General features: G+C 57.9%; 2 protein-coding genes across 4 annotated transcripts in view; one reads left to right on the top strand and one right to left on the bottom strand.

Moving 5' to 3' along the window:
- The window catches only part of SLC5A10 (solute carrier family 5 member 10), a 39,002-nt gene that overhangs the window by 6,838 nt on the left and 13,447 nt on the right, over window positions 1–18,717 (bottom strand). For all 3 annotated transcript variants that reach the window (XM_068422168.1, XM_068422169.1, XM_068422170.1), the window contains one exon: window positions 16,332–16,467. In XM_068422168.1, the coding sequence (XP_068278269.1) occupies window positions 16,332–16,467 (136 nt within the window). The remainder of the gene's footprint in view (window positions 1–16,331; window positions 16,468–18,717) is intronic.
- On the top strand, window positions 1,226–18,684 carry FAM83G (family with sequence similarity 83 member G). Its single transcript, XM_068422167.1, has 5 exons — window positions 1,226–1,720; window positions 8,800–8,967; window positions 12,372–12,496; window positions 13,310–14,756; window positions 18,268–18,684. Exons 1-5 carry the CDS (start codon window positions 1,226–1,228, stop codon window positions 18,682–18,684), a joined length of 2,652 nt encoding a protein of 883 aa, XP_068278268.1.

Below are 18,717 nucleotides of genomic sequence, written 5' to 3'. Positions count from 1 at the left end.
CCTGACCACTTCAGGGCTGACAAAAAGTTAAAGCATGTTATTAAGGGCATTGTCCAAATGCCTCTTAAACACTGTCAGGGTTGGGGCGTCGACCACCGCTCTAGGAAGCCTCTTCCAGTGTTTGACCACCCTCTTGGTAAAGAAATGCTCCCTAATGTCCAGGCTAAACCTCCTCCAGTGCAGCTGTGAACCATTATGGCAGCTCTGACCCGGTGCTGCCCTCCGGGACCCACCTGGGCTCCGAGCTCCTGCACTAGCCCTGGGGTCCTTGCGCTCGGCGCAGGAGGGGTTAACCATGAGGCAGAGCCGCTTTCCTGGAAAACATTGCCTTATGAGTCAGAAAAAGGGGGAGATCTCAGGGGAGAGACACTTTTTTTTTTTAAGACCACCACCCAAACCCCTCCCCAGCCGCCCACCGACCTCCCGCACCGACCCCAGGGCCAGGGCAGAGGCGTGAGGACGGCACCAGCGGAAAGAGTTAAGGTGCAGGCAGGGCTGGGAATGCGTGAAGGGGCATGTGACTGCAGGTGGGGCAGGGAGGAGCCATGAATCACCCTTTTGCTTTTCCTCTTTTCACTTCTTGCTGTTACCTGTCCGGCCCCGGCACTGCGCGCTGGCAGGAGCACGAATAACCGACCTGCCAGGGCGATGCGCCAGAGGCTGCCGGGGACCTTCGCTGCCGTGGATCCCGCCGGCTGACCCGCTGCTCCAGGAGCCACAACCAGGGACACCACTGGGCCGTGAAATCCTGCTCTTCTCTGACCTTCATCAAGCCGTTTGTTTGTTCGTTTGTTTTCCACTTTTCATTTTATCTGGTATTATCATTGTCTTGAAAGAGCGGAGGATGAGAAGAGCGTGGACCTGGCTGTAGAGGACCTTCCCGGCGGTGCACGTGCACCCAGGGCTGTCTCTGCCCCGTCACACAGCCCCGGCCGTGGGAAGCTCCAGGATTTCCTTGCCCGGAGCCCTCTCGCCGCGCAGAGCCGGGCGCAAGCGAGGAACTGAATCCTCCTCCGCGGCGGAGAAGAGCTCCAGCGTGGCAGGAGCTGGTGGAGAAGGGAGCGGCGCGTTTCCCCACCTGTGCGTTGAGCTGGGGAGGGCGAAGCGAAGCAAATCGCGTATTTAAAGACTGGGGAATAATTAATTCCTTATTTATTGTTGGCATCCGGCGCTCGCTGGGCGCACAGAGCTCCCTTCGGAGAGGGTACCGGCGCACGTGGTCACCATGGCTTTCTCCCAGGTGCAGTGCTTGGATGACAGCCACGTCAACTGGAGGTCCAGCGAGTCCAAGCCTGAGTTCTTCTACAGCGAGGAGCAACGCCTGGCCCTGGAGGCACTGGCCTCCCGTGGCCCCGACGCCTTCTATGAGGTCCTGAAGAAGGAGAACATCAGGGACTTCCTCTCTGAGCTGGAGCTGAAGAAGATCCTGGACACGTTGGAGACGTACGACCCTGGCTCCGAGTACATCCCACGTCACGGCAGCAGCGCGGGGGAGAGCGATGGCGATCACAACAGCCAAGGGGACGAGCAGGACGTGGCCCCCTCCCTGGAGTACTGGCCCCAGAGGTCCGACCGCTCCATCCCCCAGCTGGACCTGGGCTGGCCCGAGACCATTGCCTACCGCGGGGTCACCCGCGCCACCGTTTACATGCAGCCGCCCATCGAGGGGCAAGCGCACATCAAGGAGGTGGTGCGGAAGATGATCTGCCAGGCTCAGAAGGTGAGGTGCGCCACGGGGACGGGGCAGGGTTTGCCCATGGCTCTTCTGCCGAGGGTAGATCCTAAAGTCCTGCTCAGCCAGGCGACCCCCGTCCTGCGGGGAGCTCTGCCCAAGCAAAGGCATCGGGGTCAAGCATTCGGGTTTTTCCATGTTCATTCAGTGTAACCGATATTTGGGGGATCAGATTTTGCTGAAGATGCTGTTAGCCTGGTCCAACGCTCCCTGGGAGCAACATGACCCTTCCCCTGATCTGTACAGCAGCATCGTTAACCCCAGGGTCCCTATGGGGCTGTGGGGAAAACCACCAGGGAGAAAAAAGGGTTGAGGTGCTTCCCAGCTGCGAGCCCACAGTCCCAGGCACCCCGCGATCGTTACTGCCAGAGCCCTGTGTGACTGCATGTGGCAACACGCAGGAACCCGAGGAGCCAAACTCAGCCCTGGGGCAAAGCAGCCAAAGCCGCTGGTCTGGCGCTGACGTATACGAGGGTCAAGTTTGGCCTGAGATTGCTGTGGTGCTCCAAGCTGGCCTCATCCTGCCTGGAAGATGAAAACGATAAGCTGGTGCACAAGATGAGGCTGGGAAGATGCGGGGGTGATTTGGGTTGAGACTTGTCCTCCCTGTGGCATCAAACCAAGGAGCAGGGAGTTGGGGTGCATGAACAGTGAGGTCAGGCCGCTGTCATGGGCAGGAGGACCAGGGAAGGAGGGAGATGATGGCATGCGTTGAAGGCCAGCGGTGGTGGGCAGAGGTTGCTGGTATTTCCCAGTGACCCAGGCCCAGCTGGGAAGCGCAGGAGGGGTCAGTACCTGTTAGTCTCATGGTGCTTTGAAGCCCTTTGAGCTCTGGGCATCTGCTCCCTCGAGAAATCCAAGGGAGGAGCATCCCAGTGCCAGGGACACTCCAGCAGGAAGACGGGGAGACCCTGCCAGGGTGGCTGTGGAGCAGGGGGAGATAGGCTAGGCTGCGTCAGGTCCACTTGGCTCCAGAGACCCCCGTGCTGGGGCCAGGGATGATGCTGGGGTTCACAGCTCCTGGCAGGAGAGAGAGAAGCCTGGTGGCACGCAGCCACCGGAGCCTCTCCAGGACAAGAGGGTCGGGGCTCTGAGCATGAGGCAGGGAAACTGATCTCCCAACGCGTCCGAGGCAGCCAGCTCACGGGTATGGCTGATGCGGGGGGTCGGGGCTGCCCCACTGCAGGTGGGAGCCAACTCTGGCCACTGTCACCTTGCAGATGTCGAGGTGACCTGTCCTTACCTGCGACGTTTTCCCCGCCGAAGGACTTTGCAGTGAGGGCAAAGGGAAGGGAGGGCTGAAGTCCCATGGGATGGAGGATGGGAGAACTCCTCCACTGCAATGTCTCATCTTCGGGTCTTTCCGGCTGCCTCTGACCCGGGCGTGCAGCTCCTGCCTGCCTTTGCCTACTCACCGCTTCCCGCCTGCCCCCACACAAACGGCATCTCCTGAGTCATCCTACCACCCTCCTCCTGCGCAGCAGAGCCAGGAGGTTGAGTCAGGCAGCTGCCAGGCCCTGCTGCCTACACCATCCCCACCTCTCCTTGGAGCCTCTCCAAGCCACAGGGACGTGGCTGTGGTTGATGCCGCCGCACTTGTCACCCGGTACCTTGATGCCCCATGAGCAGAGGTGGGCTCTGCCTCCTGGTCCAGGTGGTCCCTGATGGTGGGATGAGACATGGTGGCACCACTGGTAACATGCAGGAGCCTGCTTGGAGCTTATGGCACCCCAGGAAATGTAGAGATGGGTGTGTGCTTCAAACCTGCAGTCTGCAGGGGCGGGGGGAGGCAGGAGTTATGGGGTCTGACAAGTGGGGTTCCTCCAGAGGTCTCCCACCCCGTATACAAGGACCGCAGTTACTGCAGCTGAACCTGCTATCACGCAGCTGAGCCCAGGTGACGGCTGGTGTGGGCGCTCCTAAGCATGGGAACGCTGGGCTAGACCACCCTCTACACCCAGAGACCTCAGCCAAGGCTTAAGGTCTTCATGGCAGCTCAGAGGTGAAAGGGCTTGGCTGAGGAAGCGAGAGTGACAGAGGGATGGTCCGGCTGCCACCTCATCAGATGTCACATAGGCTGACCATGTGCCCTGTCCTTCCTGCGGCGTCCCTGGGGCCACCCTGCAGAGATCCCTGCCGAATTGTCCCATCCCACCGGGCAATGGCAGTGCTCTTCATCCGCCTGCGAAGGAGCACAGTCTTGGGAGAGCTTCAGTATTGCATCCCAGAGGATGACCCTTGCTCCAGCCGCTGTCAGGCACTTGGTCTGAAGCGCTCTCAGATGCCGAACACCAAACGCGGCCACGCGGGTTGCTGTCTCGTGGCCAGAAGAGCAAAGTTCACCTGACAGCCTGGCCGAGGAAAGTTCAGAGCCCACATGAGCAATGCTGACGCCAGGTAGGCTCACGGCAGCTCAGGGCTGGGGCGGGGAAGCCAAGAGCTGAGACGTGAGGCCCCTTTGATGGTGCAGGTGAACGCACTTGCTTGCAGGAGCAAGGCCAAACACTGCTGAGTTCAGAGCTTCTGCTTTGCTTCGTAGAGACGCAAACCCAGGCGAGCCAGAGCAGGGGATGCAAATGATCCCCTCCTCTTTCTGGGAATAAATGGGAGAGAAGAGAGGCAGGATCCCACGGCCACGTCCCTGCTCTCACAGGAAATCCTCGTCTTTGTGGCCAACGAACGGAGGTGGTCAGGGATGTGGTGCACCACCAGGCTTCACCCTGGAGACCTTCACCAGGTCCAGCCGTGGCATGGCCGTCTCTCCCTTGACATGGATTCCCTCGGGCTGCAAAGCTCACAGGATGGATAGGGAGGAAGATCTCCCTCCTCTCTTCTTCTCTAGATTTTGGCTCTATCTGACCAGAAACCAGAGCAGGCTGAAAACACCGACCTTGGCCAAAAGCCACAGGAGACAGCAGTGAGCCTGACCTCCTCTCTGCACTTGAGGTTCCAGGTTGGGATTGTGGTGATACAATTACCCAGAGCAACTTCCAAGCAAAGGTTGGGATGCCCTATTAATTACTGTTTACAAAACCTTCTGCCATTCCTGGATGAAAGGGTCGACAGGGGAGAGCAATTATTAATGTTACTTGTCCCACCTCTCCCTCATCCCAACATGCTTCCTCTAATTGTGCCTTGGTGCCTGCCTAATTTATTAAATGCCCACGTGGTGTGCCCCAAAAGTCATTATCTGATGATTCAGAGTGAGCGAAGAGAGAGCTGTAATTTCCTCTATAAAACGTGATCCTGCAGTTTATGTGCTCACCAAAGCCGTTCAGAAGGACCCCAACATCGTTTGCCCGGTGTCCAAGGGGATGCGATGCTCGACGCTCCTCGGGGCGTTGGGTCCCAGCACCTGCACGTCTGCTGCGCCCGATGGATCTTGGCAGCTCCAGGAAAGCATCACCTTGGACACTGGGAGCAGCTGGAGGTTTGGTGCTGGTCTTCTCCTCACCCTCCAGGTGGATGGCAAAGGGGTGGCAAAGCTTCCTGGGATGACGCAGCGGCAAAGGGGCTTTGGGGAGAGGTGCAGCTCTCCTGCTGCCAGGACCTCCTTGACACCGAGCACTGCCCTGGTAGAGGTGACGGGGACAAGGGTGCCAAGCTCGTTCCCAGGAGCAGGATGGGACAGTTTGCTCCAGACACTCCCATCCCCCGGGATGTGAAGTAAATAGCCCACGAGATTTCACTTCTCCAGAGCAGACAGACCTCCAGTCTTTGCAGATTAAACCCTGGACCTGGGTTTGGCACAGACCCAAGTGGTCCCAGCCGAGGTTCAAGCCTGGGCAGCCCAGCAGCAGATTCACCCCTGTGGTCCCCGGCCAGCCACGGCACTGGGAGCGCTGCCAGCACCATCCTCGCTCTCCCAGCCCGATTTGTGCCAGGGCAGCACGTTGGCACACGGGCGTGAGATCTCGGTGACAAACCGAGGCCAAGCCTGTCCTGCAGGCAAGACGCGGCGGGGAGGGAAGCAGAAGCGCTGAGCGGCGACAGGATGCACCAGCCAAGCAGGAGGAATCGGGTTGAAAATGTGGGCAAGCGGGTGAGAGCCGGGCTGGCCCGAGCCAGCCGCCCTGGGCCACTGCCTGCGGCACGCTCCTGCTCGCCATCCCTGCGTGAGCAGCGCTTGGGACCGCGGATGTCACCGTGCGCTGCCCACGTCCCTGCAAAGCACTTTACCATCCTCAGAGCCACAGCAGCCAGCCAAGACCTCGGGAGTGCTGGGACAGCAATGGGAAAATGCCCTTTTCCTCCCCAAACGAAGGCCAGTACTACTCTCATCCCCATTTTATAAACCCTCAACATCCTCCAGAGAAAATGTGGTGCACAGGCAAAGTGACATGACCACAGCCGTGGGGAGCATCGGTGTCAGAGAAGGGAGCAAAGCATCTGCCACCAAACCCACCTCCTCGAGCCAGGGAGATGCTGTCTTGGCTCATGTGCCCCTCACCCGGGACTCGCGGCAGACCGCACAGCGCCTCCCCGATTACTTGCTGTGAATGGAAAAGCCAAGCCCTGAGCTTTAGGAGCAGCTTTGAACCTGTCCTACTTTACATCGTTGGCAAGGCAAGCACAGCCATCACTGGGCAGCCCCTGCAATGCGGGCACGCGGTTTTCTGCCTCAGTTTCCCCACCAGGACAATGAGGACGTGCAAAACACACGAGCGGGTGCACGAGGGAGTGAGGATTTACCCTTTCACGGCAAAGCCTGTTGAGAGGCTCTCGGGTGAAGATAAATGGGAATTCAGTTAAAATCGAGCGTGCGTGGCCAGGTTTGGGGAGGTTGGGGCAGCATCGGGCTGGGGCTCCCCACGCAGCCTCGCTCCTCACCCCATCGCCTGCAGAAAAGGAAGAGCCAGCAGTGTCATAACGTACAATCCTCTTCTTAATTAGAGCTCTCCAGCTCCTGTGGCACAAAACTAATTAAAAGGCAGCTTGGTGCTTTGAGAGTCCCGGACTGGACGTGCCTGAGTGTGCAAGCGCCCTGCACCATCCCGCTCCCTTCCCCCCCGAGGGAGGGGCACCCTGAGCTCTCCCTGCGTCACCCCACGGCGTGCACGCTCCCACGCCGCTGCCCTCCCCGGCTCGGCCACGTGCTGCAGCCAGCGGAGCCCTCCTGGAAGGGTGAAGGGCCAAGAGGCGTGAGGGCTCGGAGCCATCCCCCGGGTCCCCCCAGCCCAGGGCACCTTCTAAAACAGCTGCAGAGACGGGAGCACCAACAAGTCTCCGAGCATGGGACGATGACACGCAAGTGCCCCGATGACAAGTCGCTTTCCTGCGTGGCTGTTGTCACCCATGTGGGATGAGGGGAGGCAGACGAGGCTGTGGGGCTGCGCTGCCCCATTCCTATAGCACAGGGATGCTCAGCTGAGCCGTGGGCAGCTGCCTCCAGCCCCTCTGCCCGCACGTCTCGCGCTGCCCCGCTGTCGCTCGCTGTTGTGTCGTGGGTGACGCCATCCCCAGCAAGGCAAAATCCCTGGGCGTGGAGCGACCTTTGGTGCTTCGGCAGCCGTCCCAGTGAAATCCCAGCATGGCTGGACGTGGCGTGGGTGCATCTTCCTATTGTCATACACGGGACTCGGCCCGGCAGCAAACACCCAGGGTACAACGGCAGGTCCGGCTCGCGAAGAACGGTGACGCTGCCATGTGCCAAACCCTACTGTCACTGCACGGGGCGCTGGCACCATCGTCCTGGCTCTGCCCCACATTCATAGAGCCTCGGAGGAATCACAGAATCAATGAGGCTGGAAGAGACCTCTGGGATCATCGAGTCCAACCATTGCCCTGACACCACCATGGCAACTAGACCAGGGCACTAAGTGCCATGGCCAGTCTTTTCTTAAACACCTCCAGAGATGGTGACTCCACCACCTCCCTGGGCACCCCCTTCCAATGGCTAATGACCCTTGCTGAGAAGAAATGCTTCCTAATGGCCAACCTGAACCTCCCCTGGCAAAGCTTGAGGCTGTGTCCTCTTGTCCTATCGCTGGTTGCCTGGGAGAAGAGGCCGACTCCCACTTCACTACAACCTCCCTTCAGGTAGTTGTAGACTGCACTAAGGTCACCTCGGAGCCTCCTCTTCTCCAGGCTAAACACCCCCAGCTCCCTCAGCCGTTCCTCGTAGGTCAGACCCTCCAGACCCTTCACCAGCTTGGTCGCCCTCCTCTGGACTCACTCCAACACCTCAACATCTTTCTTGAAGTGCGGGGCCCACAACTGGACACAGGATTCAAGGTGCGGCCTCACCAGTGCCGAGTACAGAGAAGAAGAAACGCTGGGCAGCAAGACCGAGAGAGACACAAACACTGCCTGCGCCGGGGCTCTGCTCCAGCCTCACGGTGGAGAGCTGACCTTGAACCCAGCCACATCGCTGCCAGCAGCAGCCCGGACTTGGGACAGCAGCCGGTCACAGGCGCCGTGAGCTGCAGATTTGTGGCTGCTTCCAAGCAACCTCATCAGCTCACACCCAGGCCTGGTTTTTAAGATAGTGAAAGTCATTGCAGCTCCTGAACGCGCCTCAGGGGAGACCAGATAATTTCTACCAAGCTTAGAGTCACTTTTAGCTGTTTTTTATAGTTTCTCTCACCACAAGCGTGCACGAGATCCCCAGGGGCAGTGGGGGGCCCACGCAACATGCACTCGGACAGACGGACACATCACTACGTCGCAGGTTTCCCCTCCTGGTGCTCCCCGCGATGGCGCCGCGGGCAGTGCTGACAGCAAAGGGACACCCAACTTCCCAGCCAGAAACTGGACTTTGAAATTTATGATGTTTGTTAAAGGCAAGGAAGTTAGAGTCACCCTCAGAAATCTATTTTTCACAAGTATATTATGCTACAGGCCACCACCACAGACCAAACCTCCCATAGTGACAACAGAGGTATGGGACTGGGGGCTCCTGCTTTCTGCCCTGGGGGTGGCCGGAGCCTGGGGTCCCCCACACCAAACCCCAACTTCCTAGAGAGAGGGAGACCACGTTGCTTCAGCTCTCGCCCCAGCACCAGCTACACCTCGGGGTTGTTACCTGGCCATGCTACCCAGACTCATCTCTCTTCTCCCCTCTCCAGGTCATCGCGGTGGTCATGGACATGTTCACCGACGTAGATATCTTCAAGGACCTCCTGGACGCGGGCTTCAAGAGGAAAGTGGGAGTCTACATCATTTTGGATGAGACCAACGTGAAGCACTTCCTACAGATGTGTGAGCGAGCCCATATGCACGCCGGACACCTGAAGGTAAGGATGGCCCAAAGGGTCCGGGGCCGGGTGACCTCCTCCAGCGCAGGGAGAGGATTGGAGCTGTCAGCCCTGCTCCCTCCTTCTTCGGGGGGATCACAACCACCAAACTGTGGGCAGTGCTGGATGAGTTTAGTCCATTTTTCCTGTAGCCAAAGCTGAAGGTGACGCCCAAATCCAGGAGCAGCAGGATGGAGGGGAATAGTTGAGAGACGGGGCCGTGGATTTCCACCCAGAAAAGCTGGAAGCAGGAAGCCCGGGGGGCTGCTGGTACCCAGCCAGAGATGGCTCTGGGGCAGAGAGGAAGGATGCTCTGCCAGGGCTGGGTTCCTGCTGTCGCCAGCCCCATGCCCCAGGGGCAGGACCAGCAGGAGCAACCGCCGGCCGGTTCTCTTGCTTTTGGGCTTTCCTGCAAGTCAGAGGCTGGAATTAAAAAACTCGATTTTCCCCTTTTCCGGAGCATCCGCCCCAGCACAGGGCTGGGAGCGGAGCGGGGAGGCACCCACGCTGCCCGTGGCCCCGGCAGTGCCAGGGGTGCCCTCACCACTCTCGCCCGCGCCGGGTGACACACTGGCAGGACAGATCTGCCCGCACATGCCACGTTCACCCTGTCCCAGCAGTGCTGGTGGCTGTGTATGATGTTGCTCCAGTGCACGAATCCTGTTTGAAATGGGGGAAGGTAAAGCAGCACAGAGGATGCCCCGCAGCACAGGGGCTCATCCCCAGCCCAAAGTGCCCCAAACCCCTTCTACATCCCTGCGCGTTCAGGCAGCGCAGAGAAAATCACCTTGCGCGGTGCTCGTGCAAAGGTGGAGGAAGATGAAGGGGCAGAGTAGAGGGCAGGGGGTTACATCATCCTCAAGAGCATACAGAATCACAGAATCAATCAGGTTGGAAGAGCCCTCTGGGATCATCGAGTCCAACCACTGCCCTGACACCACCATGGCAACTAGACCAGGGCACTAAGTGCCATGTCCAGGCTTTTCTTAAACCCCTCCAGAGATGGTGACTCCACCACCTCCCTGGGCAGCCCCTTCCAATGGCTAATGACCCTTGCTGAGAAGAAATGCTTCCTAATGGCCAACCTGACCCTCCCCTGGCGAAGCTTGAGGCTGTGTCCTCTTGTCCTATCACTAGTTGCCTGGGAGAAGAGGCCAGCAGGAGCAGGGACCCTTGCTCCAGCCACAGGAGAGAGTCCCAGGCTCTTTGCTGGGTGCAACACTCCCATCACCAGCAGCAGATGCAAACACGCCGGAGCAGCCCGGCGGCTCCACCTCGGGGCTCGCAGACACCCCTCTCCTGGCTGTACCTCACCCAACAGCCCCAGGTCGCTCAGCCTCGCCTGTTGCTTGGCAGAAAAGCGATGTTTCTGCGTCTGACGTCACCCAAAGGGCTGCAGGGGAGGCCCATGCCCGGGCAAGCTCGCCAGGTTTGCTTACGGTGAGGGCGAACCCCCAGCTGAGCAGTAACACGTAGGAGCCACGACACCCTCAGTAGGAGCCACGACACCCTCATGCTGGGCTGGGACGCAGTGCGGGCTCAGGGACCCCCACCCTGGGGAGCCGAAAGCACCGGCCGGCCGAGCCTCGCGCCTTCCCCAGCCACCGAGCCCGCCGGCCCTGCTTAATTGCTGCTCACGACAATTAAAGCAGACTCAGCTGAGCTTTTACCCGCGTCCAAACTCCCCGGAGAGTCTGGCATCCTGCAGACTGCTTCTCCTCCGAGACCAGAAAAGCCAGGGCTGACGCACGCTGGTGTTTTAATGCCTTAGTAACCCGGCGGCAGGACTGGAAAAGCAGGAGAACATCTGCAGAGCTCGGCAAACGCCTCAAAGTTGAGATTTGCCACGTATTGCAGCCGATTTTCTGGCACGGGACACAGCAGGGCAGGAGGCTGTGAGGAAACTAGGGCAGCGTCTGGGAGCTGCTTCGTTAAGCCAGGAGCTGCTAACGAAACGTACGTTTATCTCAGTGCCTTCTGCGCTTCGCAATTAGCCAGCCGGCTTGGGCAAGGCGGGCGCTTCGTTGAGCAACGAGGAGTGTTTGGGGAGTGATTCACCCCGCGGCGGGCTCGGCAGGCGGCCACCGCGCCGGGCGCTCGCTCACTGCGCGCTCGGCCTGGGAGAGATTAAATAAACAGATCTTACCTAACAGCAGCGATACGCCGGGAGCGGGGAGGAAGGGGAAGGTAACCGGCACCTTGCATCTGGGGAGTGTTATTCCCCTGGGTGTTACCTGAGAAAAACCCGCGGCTGTTTTTATGCCTTTGTGCAAAGGTTCAGCTCCGAGCGGGAGGGATCGACGCCCTGGGAGAGCCGCAAGCCGGGGTGGTGATGGGCAAAGGGCTCAGCCTCGGGTGCAAGTGACACCCAGCAGCCAGCCAACACGTACCCAGGGCACCACACGTCCCCCCTCAATGGGTAGGGACAACACGGGATGGGAATTGCCACCCTAACCTGCTCGCCAGCCAGCCCCCAGCACCCCCAGTGCTGCCCGCTGCCGGACACTGGGGTGCTCAGCCCCGCTCCCCCCCAGCCACACCAGGCAAGAAGGCGAACGCTACAAAAACAGAACTCAAATGCACCAAAAAAAACCCCAAACTTCTCCACTCAGTGTGTAAAACTTCCCTGGAAACCCAGTCAGGAAAGGCTTTTCTCTCGCATCATGCTAAAACCAGCGTTGAACCACTGTCCCTCCTGCCAGGAGCGGGGACCGGGGGTGCCCGAGCTCAGCTTGCACCCAGGCTTAGGGCTGTGCCATGACATGGTCTACAGGGAGAGAGGAGACCCGAGGGGAGCAGAGGACAAAGGTGGGAGGTGGGGAGGACAAATACCTTTGGTGGGGAGGACAAATACCCTTTTTTGGACAAAAAAACCTAACCATGGAGGGCACGACCTGGTGCATTACCAACATCCCAGCAGGACCGGGAGGAATGCAGGTGCTTTCATCAGAAAATATTTTCTCCCCACCCAAGGGAGACCATTTGCAGTGCAAGATGCTATCTGCTCAGCTGCAAAAATGCACCGGTGCCCTCCAGAGAAAAGCACGGAGGCTGGAGCCTGACTGAAGATAAAATGACTTTTTGCAGAGCCCAGGCTGCCCCTCCGTGCCCAGGCTCCCTGCGGGGAGGACACCCTCATCCCCACTGTGGGACGAGCCCTTTTGGCCCGTGTCCCCGGGTTTTGCTTCCCAAGAGTGAAAAGCTGTTGCCCCACTGTTCATTTTTCCGCACCCACCGTTAAAAACAGGGCTCCATGCTCAGATTTAGGAGCACAGCAAAGGGAAAAGACATTTCCCAGTCCTCAGAGGGGCTGTGGAGCATCCACAGAGGTGCCGATGGAGGGTGAACGATTCTCTGAAGACCAGCCCTTTGCTCCTGCTCACGCCTCTGCCTTTGCTTTGCAGAACCTGCGGGTCCGGAGCACGGGGGGGACAGAGTTTTTCACACGCTCGGCCACCAAGTTCAAAGGGGCTTTGGCCCAGAAGTTCATGTTTGTGGACGGGGACCGGGCCATGTGTGGATCCTACAGGTAATCAGCGGCGTCTCCTCTTGCCCACCCCATGGAGGCGTTGGTCAAAGGACCAATGTGGACCCACGTGGTCCAAGTCCTGGTCCCTGCCCAGCCTGGCCTCAGGATGCCACCCCAGACTTGCTCCCTCCCTCCTAAACTGGGAGATGATTTTGCAAGGCCAGCCTGAGATTAGGAGTGGGATCCAAGGGGTCCCCCACCACCCTACAGCCGGGTCTAGGACACCTTCTCAGAGGCGGTGGGACACACCATGTGCTTCTGCCAACGGATGTGATGAGCACAAGGAGGGACAAAAGCACCAAACTGCAGCCAGTCCTAGCTCTCATGTTGACCTCAACTTTTCCAGTCTGACATTTCCTACCCAAAGTATTTTCCAATTTGTCCAAATGAAAACTTACTTGGGTAGAAATAGACCAGTCCCAGTCAGCTTTTCAGCTCTAAAAGACAAGTTTCATAAACATGGAACTGAAGCATTTCCTACTTTGTGGCCCCAACAACTAACACATCCCCTTACGAGTCGCTTTTCTTAACTAACCCAAACTGAGAAAGGAAAAGTGGTCAACACTAAAATGCAAAACTAACTGGCCCACAGCAAATACCTTTTATTTTTACTTCAAGTTCCAGTGTGCTCAAGACTTCAACCCTTGATTCTAATCTGGGATGAGAGCCATTACTTCGATATCATTATTATTATTGTTTACAGTGAGATCATGTCCCTGCCAGCACCAGTCCCCCGGGGAAAGCCAGGGCTGGGGAGAGGCGTGTTATTTACCAGCGAGCACTCAGAGAGTTGCCAATGTGTTTCTGTTCCAGCTTCACCTGGTCCGCGGCGAGGACGGATCGAAACGTCATCACGGTCCTCTCGGGCCAAGTGGTGGAGGCGTTTGACAAGCAGTTCCAGGAGCTCTACCTCATGTCCAAGGGGGTAAGCCTCAAGTCCATCTCCATGGGTGAAGAGCCTGAACCCGAGCCTGTAACACTGCCCTCCGTCGTGCCGGTGACCCCTGCCAACGCCGTGGTGAAGAAGCTGATAAACCCTAAATACGCCCTAGTGAAGGCCAAAAGCGCCGACCAGATCAGCAAGACTTCATCCGAGAACCAGGACAAAAACCAGAAGACAGACAACAAAGGCAAAGCCCTGCTTGAGGGCCAGGCAGGCGACAGGCACGGCGACGTGGCAGACCTCTCCCTGCTCATCCACCCCGGCCTCCTGAACCTGGAGAAAGCCAACATGTTCGACTACCTGCCCACCTGGGTGGAGCCTGACCCTGAGCCTGGGAGCGAAGTCTTGGGCTACATCAACATTATTGACCCCAAGATAAAGAACGTGAAGCTCTCGCAGATGAACCGCATCAAAGTCTGCGACGTCTCCCAGGCCAGTGCCCAGCACCGGCAGATGCTGAAGAACAGGGAGATGGAGATCAAGAAAAACTCAGACCAAGAGCCACCTCTGGTGTCCCCCTGCCAAAGACAGACTCTGCAGACCCCCGTGGAAGCTTCTGTAGCCCCCACTACCAGCCCCATTGAAGGTGCCAGCTGGACAACAAAGCAAGCAGGAATGTTTGCCACTTCACCATTGGGCCATCGCTTGAAGCCACCAGAGGAGACACTGGAGGACATCAAGCACCCGGTTCCAAAGCCAAGGACCGTCCCCGTTGGTGTCCTCGTGACCAAAGTCATTACACCCTGTGACAGCAGCACTGCCCCGGAGGGTGACACACAATCACCACCGGCAGACCACGGGGGTGCGAAGCAGGAACCAGAAGAGAACCCCAACGGAGCTTCAATGGAGACCTGCCATCTCCAGCCAGACCTGCCGGCAGTGGAGCCACAGGAGGACAGAGGGCCTCCCTGTGCCCACAATGGGCTGGGAGAAGAGGAGGAGGAGGAGGAAGAGGAGTACATTACTCTCAGTGACCAGGAGAGCTACTCCAGCAGCTCTGCTGACCACAGCTACCGCCGCTCCAACGCCTCCTCCATCTCAGACGAGTACTTTGAGGTGAGGGATCGCTACGGGCCGCTCCGGCGAACCAACTCGGACGTCACCCACAACGGGGAGATCCTGCCCATTCAGAGGAAGCTCAGCGACCCTCACGTCAGCCGGGGCACCTTCCTCAGCCCCTTGGGGAGCCTCCCATCCCTGAAGCACGTCCGCATGGAGGACATCATGAAGAGGAGGAGCAACGCCGTGGAGATTAGGTGCATGCTGCCCCGCACCATCCTGGATGGCAACAGCTCCTACCCCAGCAGTGCCACGCAGGTAGGACTTTTTGCTGTAACTTTCCCTATGTTTCTCCACCCTACAAATGTTGCACACCTGGAGGTGATCCAGCCAGCTCAGCCAAGGCGTGGTGTCATCCCTAGCTTTGGTGTCGCGTCCTAGATGCTGACATCAGACTCCTCATACGGAAGAATAACGCCCTACATGTGGCGATGGTAGGAGTCACCCAAGAGGTGCTCCTGCTTGGGAAGGTGGTGGCCGTGGCACAGCTCTTGGTGTCTGGGGGTGCAATGGGAACAGCTGGGAAAGGGGAGGTTTTGGGGAATTAAAGATTATCCCATGGCATTGGGCTGTGGGACGGAGTCCAGTAAGGCTGTGCCTGGAGCCGCTGGGCTCCATCCCACAGCCCATCAACAGTGGCATCATGCCCAGCCTGAGACAGACTGCGCGTGCAGGCGTGTCCTTCTCAGGCTTGTTTTCTAGCTCCTTGCAAAGGTGATTAGCATCAAAGTACAAGCGCTCGGACACATAATTAGGCAGAGCAAGACAGCGGAGAAACAGGGACGGCAACCTCTGTGGGCGAGCGCTGCAGTCAGCAGCTTTGTGGCTGATCCACGAGTGACACCAGACCTCGTCACCCCATGGGGTGCACGCCAGAACCCTGCCGCGATGCCACGAGATGCACACCAGCATCCCCACTGTGGCCAGAGCATCACCCATCCAGGCAGGGGGTTCGCAGGGTCAATCCCGTATTTCCACCCAAGCGCTGCAGCCTCTTGCACCACAGAATCAATCAGGTTGGAAGAGCCCTCTGGGATCATCGAGTCCAACCATTGCCCTGACACCACTATGGCAACTAGACCAGGGCACTAAGCGCCATGTCCAGTCTTTTCTTAAACCCCTCCAGGGATGGTGACTCCATCACCTCCCTGGGCAGCCCCTTCCAATGCCTAATAACTCCTTCTGTGAAGAAATGCTTCCTAATGTCCAACCTGAACCTCCCCTGGTGCACCACCAAGCATTTTGGTTTCTCAAAGCTCCCCAACCGCTGTTTTCAGGACATTCAAACCCCCAGGGCTAAATAATCAGCTGAAATCACCAAGGCCACCTGAGGTTACCCTAGCTGAGCATCTAATCTGTATTTACAGGGAATTAAATTTACTAGCCCAGCGTCCACTTGCTTCTTGCTTCCCAGCCAGCGACACGGAGCTCAGAGCAGGGTTTTAATCCTCGCACATCAAATATCCCCTCGCTCCCTGCGGAGCCGTGCAGGGTGAGGAGCACCGAGCCCTTTGATGCTCTGTAACCCAGGTCCCAGGTGCCACCTTGCTCGGAGTGGCCAGGTACGTTGGTGTTCCTGCAATAACTTGTTCTGGCCCTTTGATGAAAGGTGGATAATTAACAAACCATCAAGGTTAGGAAAGCCAGCGCTCAGCTGATGGAAATGTGCAGAGAAGAGTTTCTCCCACAACGTAAAAATAACAAACCAAAGCAATCCTTGATGATTAACTCTCTAGAAACCTCGAATTCGATGGGGATCACCATCGACCCCCACCAAACATTTTTATTCTGGGTCCACATTTCTTATCCACGTCCGCACAGCGGGGCCCTTACCTGGGTACAGGATCCTGCTGATCATCCCCGGCATGATGATCACGAACAAGGGCAGCATCTTCAGGTAGCTGGCCAAGATGGAGCCGGCCTTGGCGTGACTCAGGCTCTTGGCAGAGAGCGACCGCTGGACAATGACCTGTGGGAGAGCCGGGCTGGGTGGCTGTGCAGCCACCAACACCTCCTGTTCCACATCAATCTCCTCCTTGCCAAACTGCACCCCAAGCATCCCCAAACACTGGAGCCATTGGGCATCAGACCCAAACGCAGCGTAGAGGTGTACCCAGCCCACAGGATGGGTTTCTCTTGTTGGTGTTATGCCATAGCACCACAAAAGCCCAGTGCAACCACAGCAGCATGTCCTCCTGCCAGTATCAACCATTCCCCACCACTATCCTCTCCCCTCTTGCCCCTTCTATTCAATCTCCTCCCCAAAGAGTGCCCACAATGAAATGGACACCAAGTCCAGCCTCTTCCTCCTACCACAACTCCACCACCTGCACTGCTCAGACCATCACACCTCAAAGCTCTGGCCAAGCCATGTCCACCCAGGATACAGCCAGCCCTTTGGCTTTGAGGCAATCTCTCTTAAATAGGCAACATCCATAGGAAATGCTGACTTTAAAAGAGCCCAGACTCTCCCCAAGGGCTTACAGAGAAGTGCTCAGCACCCAGCAGGATTCGGCTGCTCCAGAGCAAGCACTGGCTCATGCCATGGTGGGCAAGCGGGACCAAGGTGCCAGTTCCTGGGGTGGGGTGCTTGGGGAAGCTGTGGTTTAACTTCTGCCCAAGAGCCAGACCATGTCAGGAGCCACAGGAGCCACCACGCTGCTCAGTCACTATGTGCACTTGATGACCTCGAAGGGAGAGTAGCTAAATCACCCTTAGTCCTCCCCACCTGAGGACATCTCAGACCTTAGCACTGGTTTTAAGCAATATAGTTAAATCAATCTAGCATTACCTAAGTTAAACTGCTTTAATGCAGCCCTCTTGGTCTAAGCAGGAGGTGTCTGCCTGAGGACCAGAGAGGCCATTGGGATATTCGGACTAAATGACTGAACACTGCAATGATGCCACCAGCACGGTGGAGATGCAGTGCTGGCGGCACGGCGGGGTCGCGGCAGAGGCAGGGCAGGTCGGCGCAGCCGGCTCCACAGCCTCCCAGCCCTGGCTCATCCTGCCATCAGCACCTGCACTTGCTAGATCCAATCGCGCCCGGGTACGTCTGCACGGGGTGCAATCACACCTCCAGATTGCGGCGCAGACACGCCCAAAGAGGAAGATAAATATCTGGTGACCACAGCCATGTGTTAAGGCCTTACCCAGTCCAGAATGAAGATTAATGGTGCTTAGACCCGACCCAAACGTGTCTCTCAACGCAGCTAATCAGAGCCACCCCCACAGTGGTGTTGCATCTCACTGTTGCCTCCTGATCCCACCTCCTCTCCCAACCCTCCATCCTTTCATCTAATCTCGGTAGCCACCTAATCCCACAGGTTGGGTCTGGATGACTGAATGCTCTTTGGGCCTGCAATGAGCACTTAGATGATTAAGATGGGTGTTCAGGCTGCAGCTGGAGAGAAGGCATTGAGATGCCACTAGCATCCTTGGTCCTCAATCTCCAGGCAGTCACGACTTGGCTCCAGACAGCATGTGGGCTGCTGGGGCTGTTTGGGAAGCAGCTGCAGAGATGCTGCGATGTGCAGGACAGTGCGTTGCCAGAGCAAGAAATCAGAGAAGCAGCAATGGGTAAGATTTGAAGCAATTTTGAGCCGCCACTGGTCTCAGAAGTTTGGGCAAGGGAGTACACCAAGTGGCAGAGGGACTTGTCTGTGAGGACCAACACCATGGCATGGACACATGAGGGGATGTCCATGCAGGGGAACAGCATCCTCACAGCAGCAGTAGCTCATCTCTTTTTCTGCTCTTTAACAAACAGGGGACACACATCTACCGTTACCAGCCCAGGAACCCCGCAGGCAGAGAACAAGGCAAGGAGGTCTCCTGCTCCCCGACGCATGAGAACGCCCCTGGGCCCACCAAATACAGAGGGGACGGAGCTGAGCCCAAAAAGACCGTTGCAGGCAGCCGGTCCTACTGGCAGAGCAAAGCCTTCAGCCCCAGCAAGCCCACGCAGCCCGGCCACCTCTCACCGAGCAACCCCAGAGCATCAGGCAAATGCTTAACCTCCCTGCCAGAAAGCCAGAAGACAACTGAGGAGATGAGGACACCCCTCGGCATCCCGCTCTCCAAACTGTCCCAGTCCAAGCACCTCAAGAACAGGGTTGCGGGAGCCCCGGGTGCTTCTATTGACTCCAAAAAGAAGCCCCCTGAGACCACCAGCCAGAAGGACTGATGGAGGTGGACTTCCAGGGTGAGAGCAGTGGTA

Source organism: Nyctibius grandis, chromosome Z (genome assembly GCF_013368605.1).
Source record: "Nyctibius grandis isolate bNycGra1 chromosome Z, bNycGra1.pri, whole genome shotgun sequence".
Taxonomy (NCBI): Eukaryota; Metazoa; Chordata; class Aves; order Nyctibiiformes; family Nyctibiidae; genus Nyctibius; species Nyctibius grandis.
The sequence above is the reverse complement of the archived record's forward strand: the minus strand, read 5'-3'. Positions and strand labels throughout refer to the sequence as shown.

Excerpts from the sequence above, each read along its gene's own strand:
- FAM83G (XM_068422167.1), top strand. The coding sequence starts at position 1,226 with ATGGCTTTCTCCCAGGTGCAGTGCTTGGATGACAGCCACGTCAACTGG. Across the intron at positions 1,721-8,799 it reads TGATCTGCCAGGCTCAGAAG|GTCATCGCGGTGGTCATGGA; the intron begins GTGAGGTGCGCC and ends TCCCCTCTCCAG. Across the intron at positions 14,757-18,267 it reads ACCCCAGCAGTGCCACGCAG|GGGACACACATCTACCGTTA; the intron begins GTAGGACTTTTT and ends TTTAACAAACAG.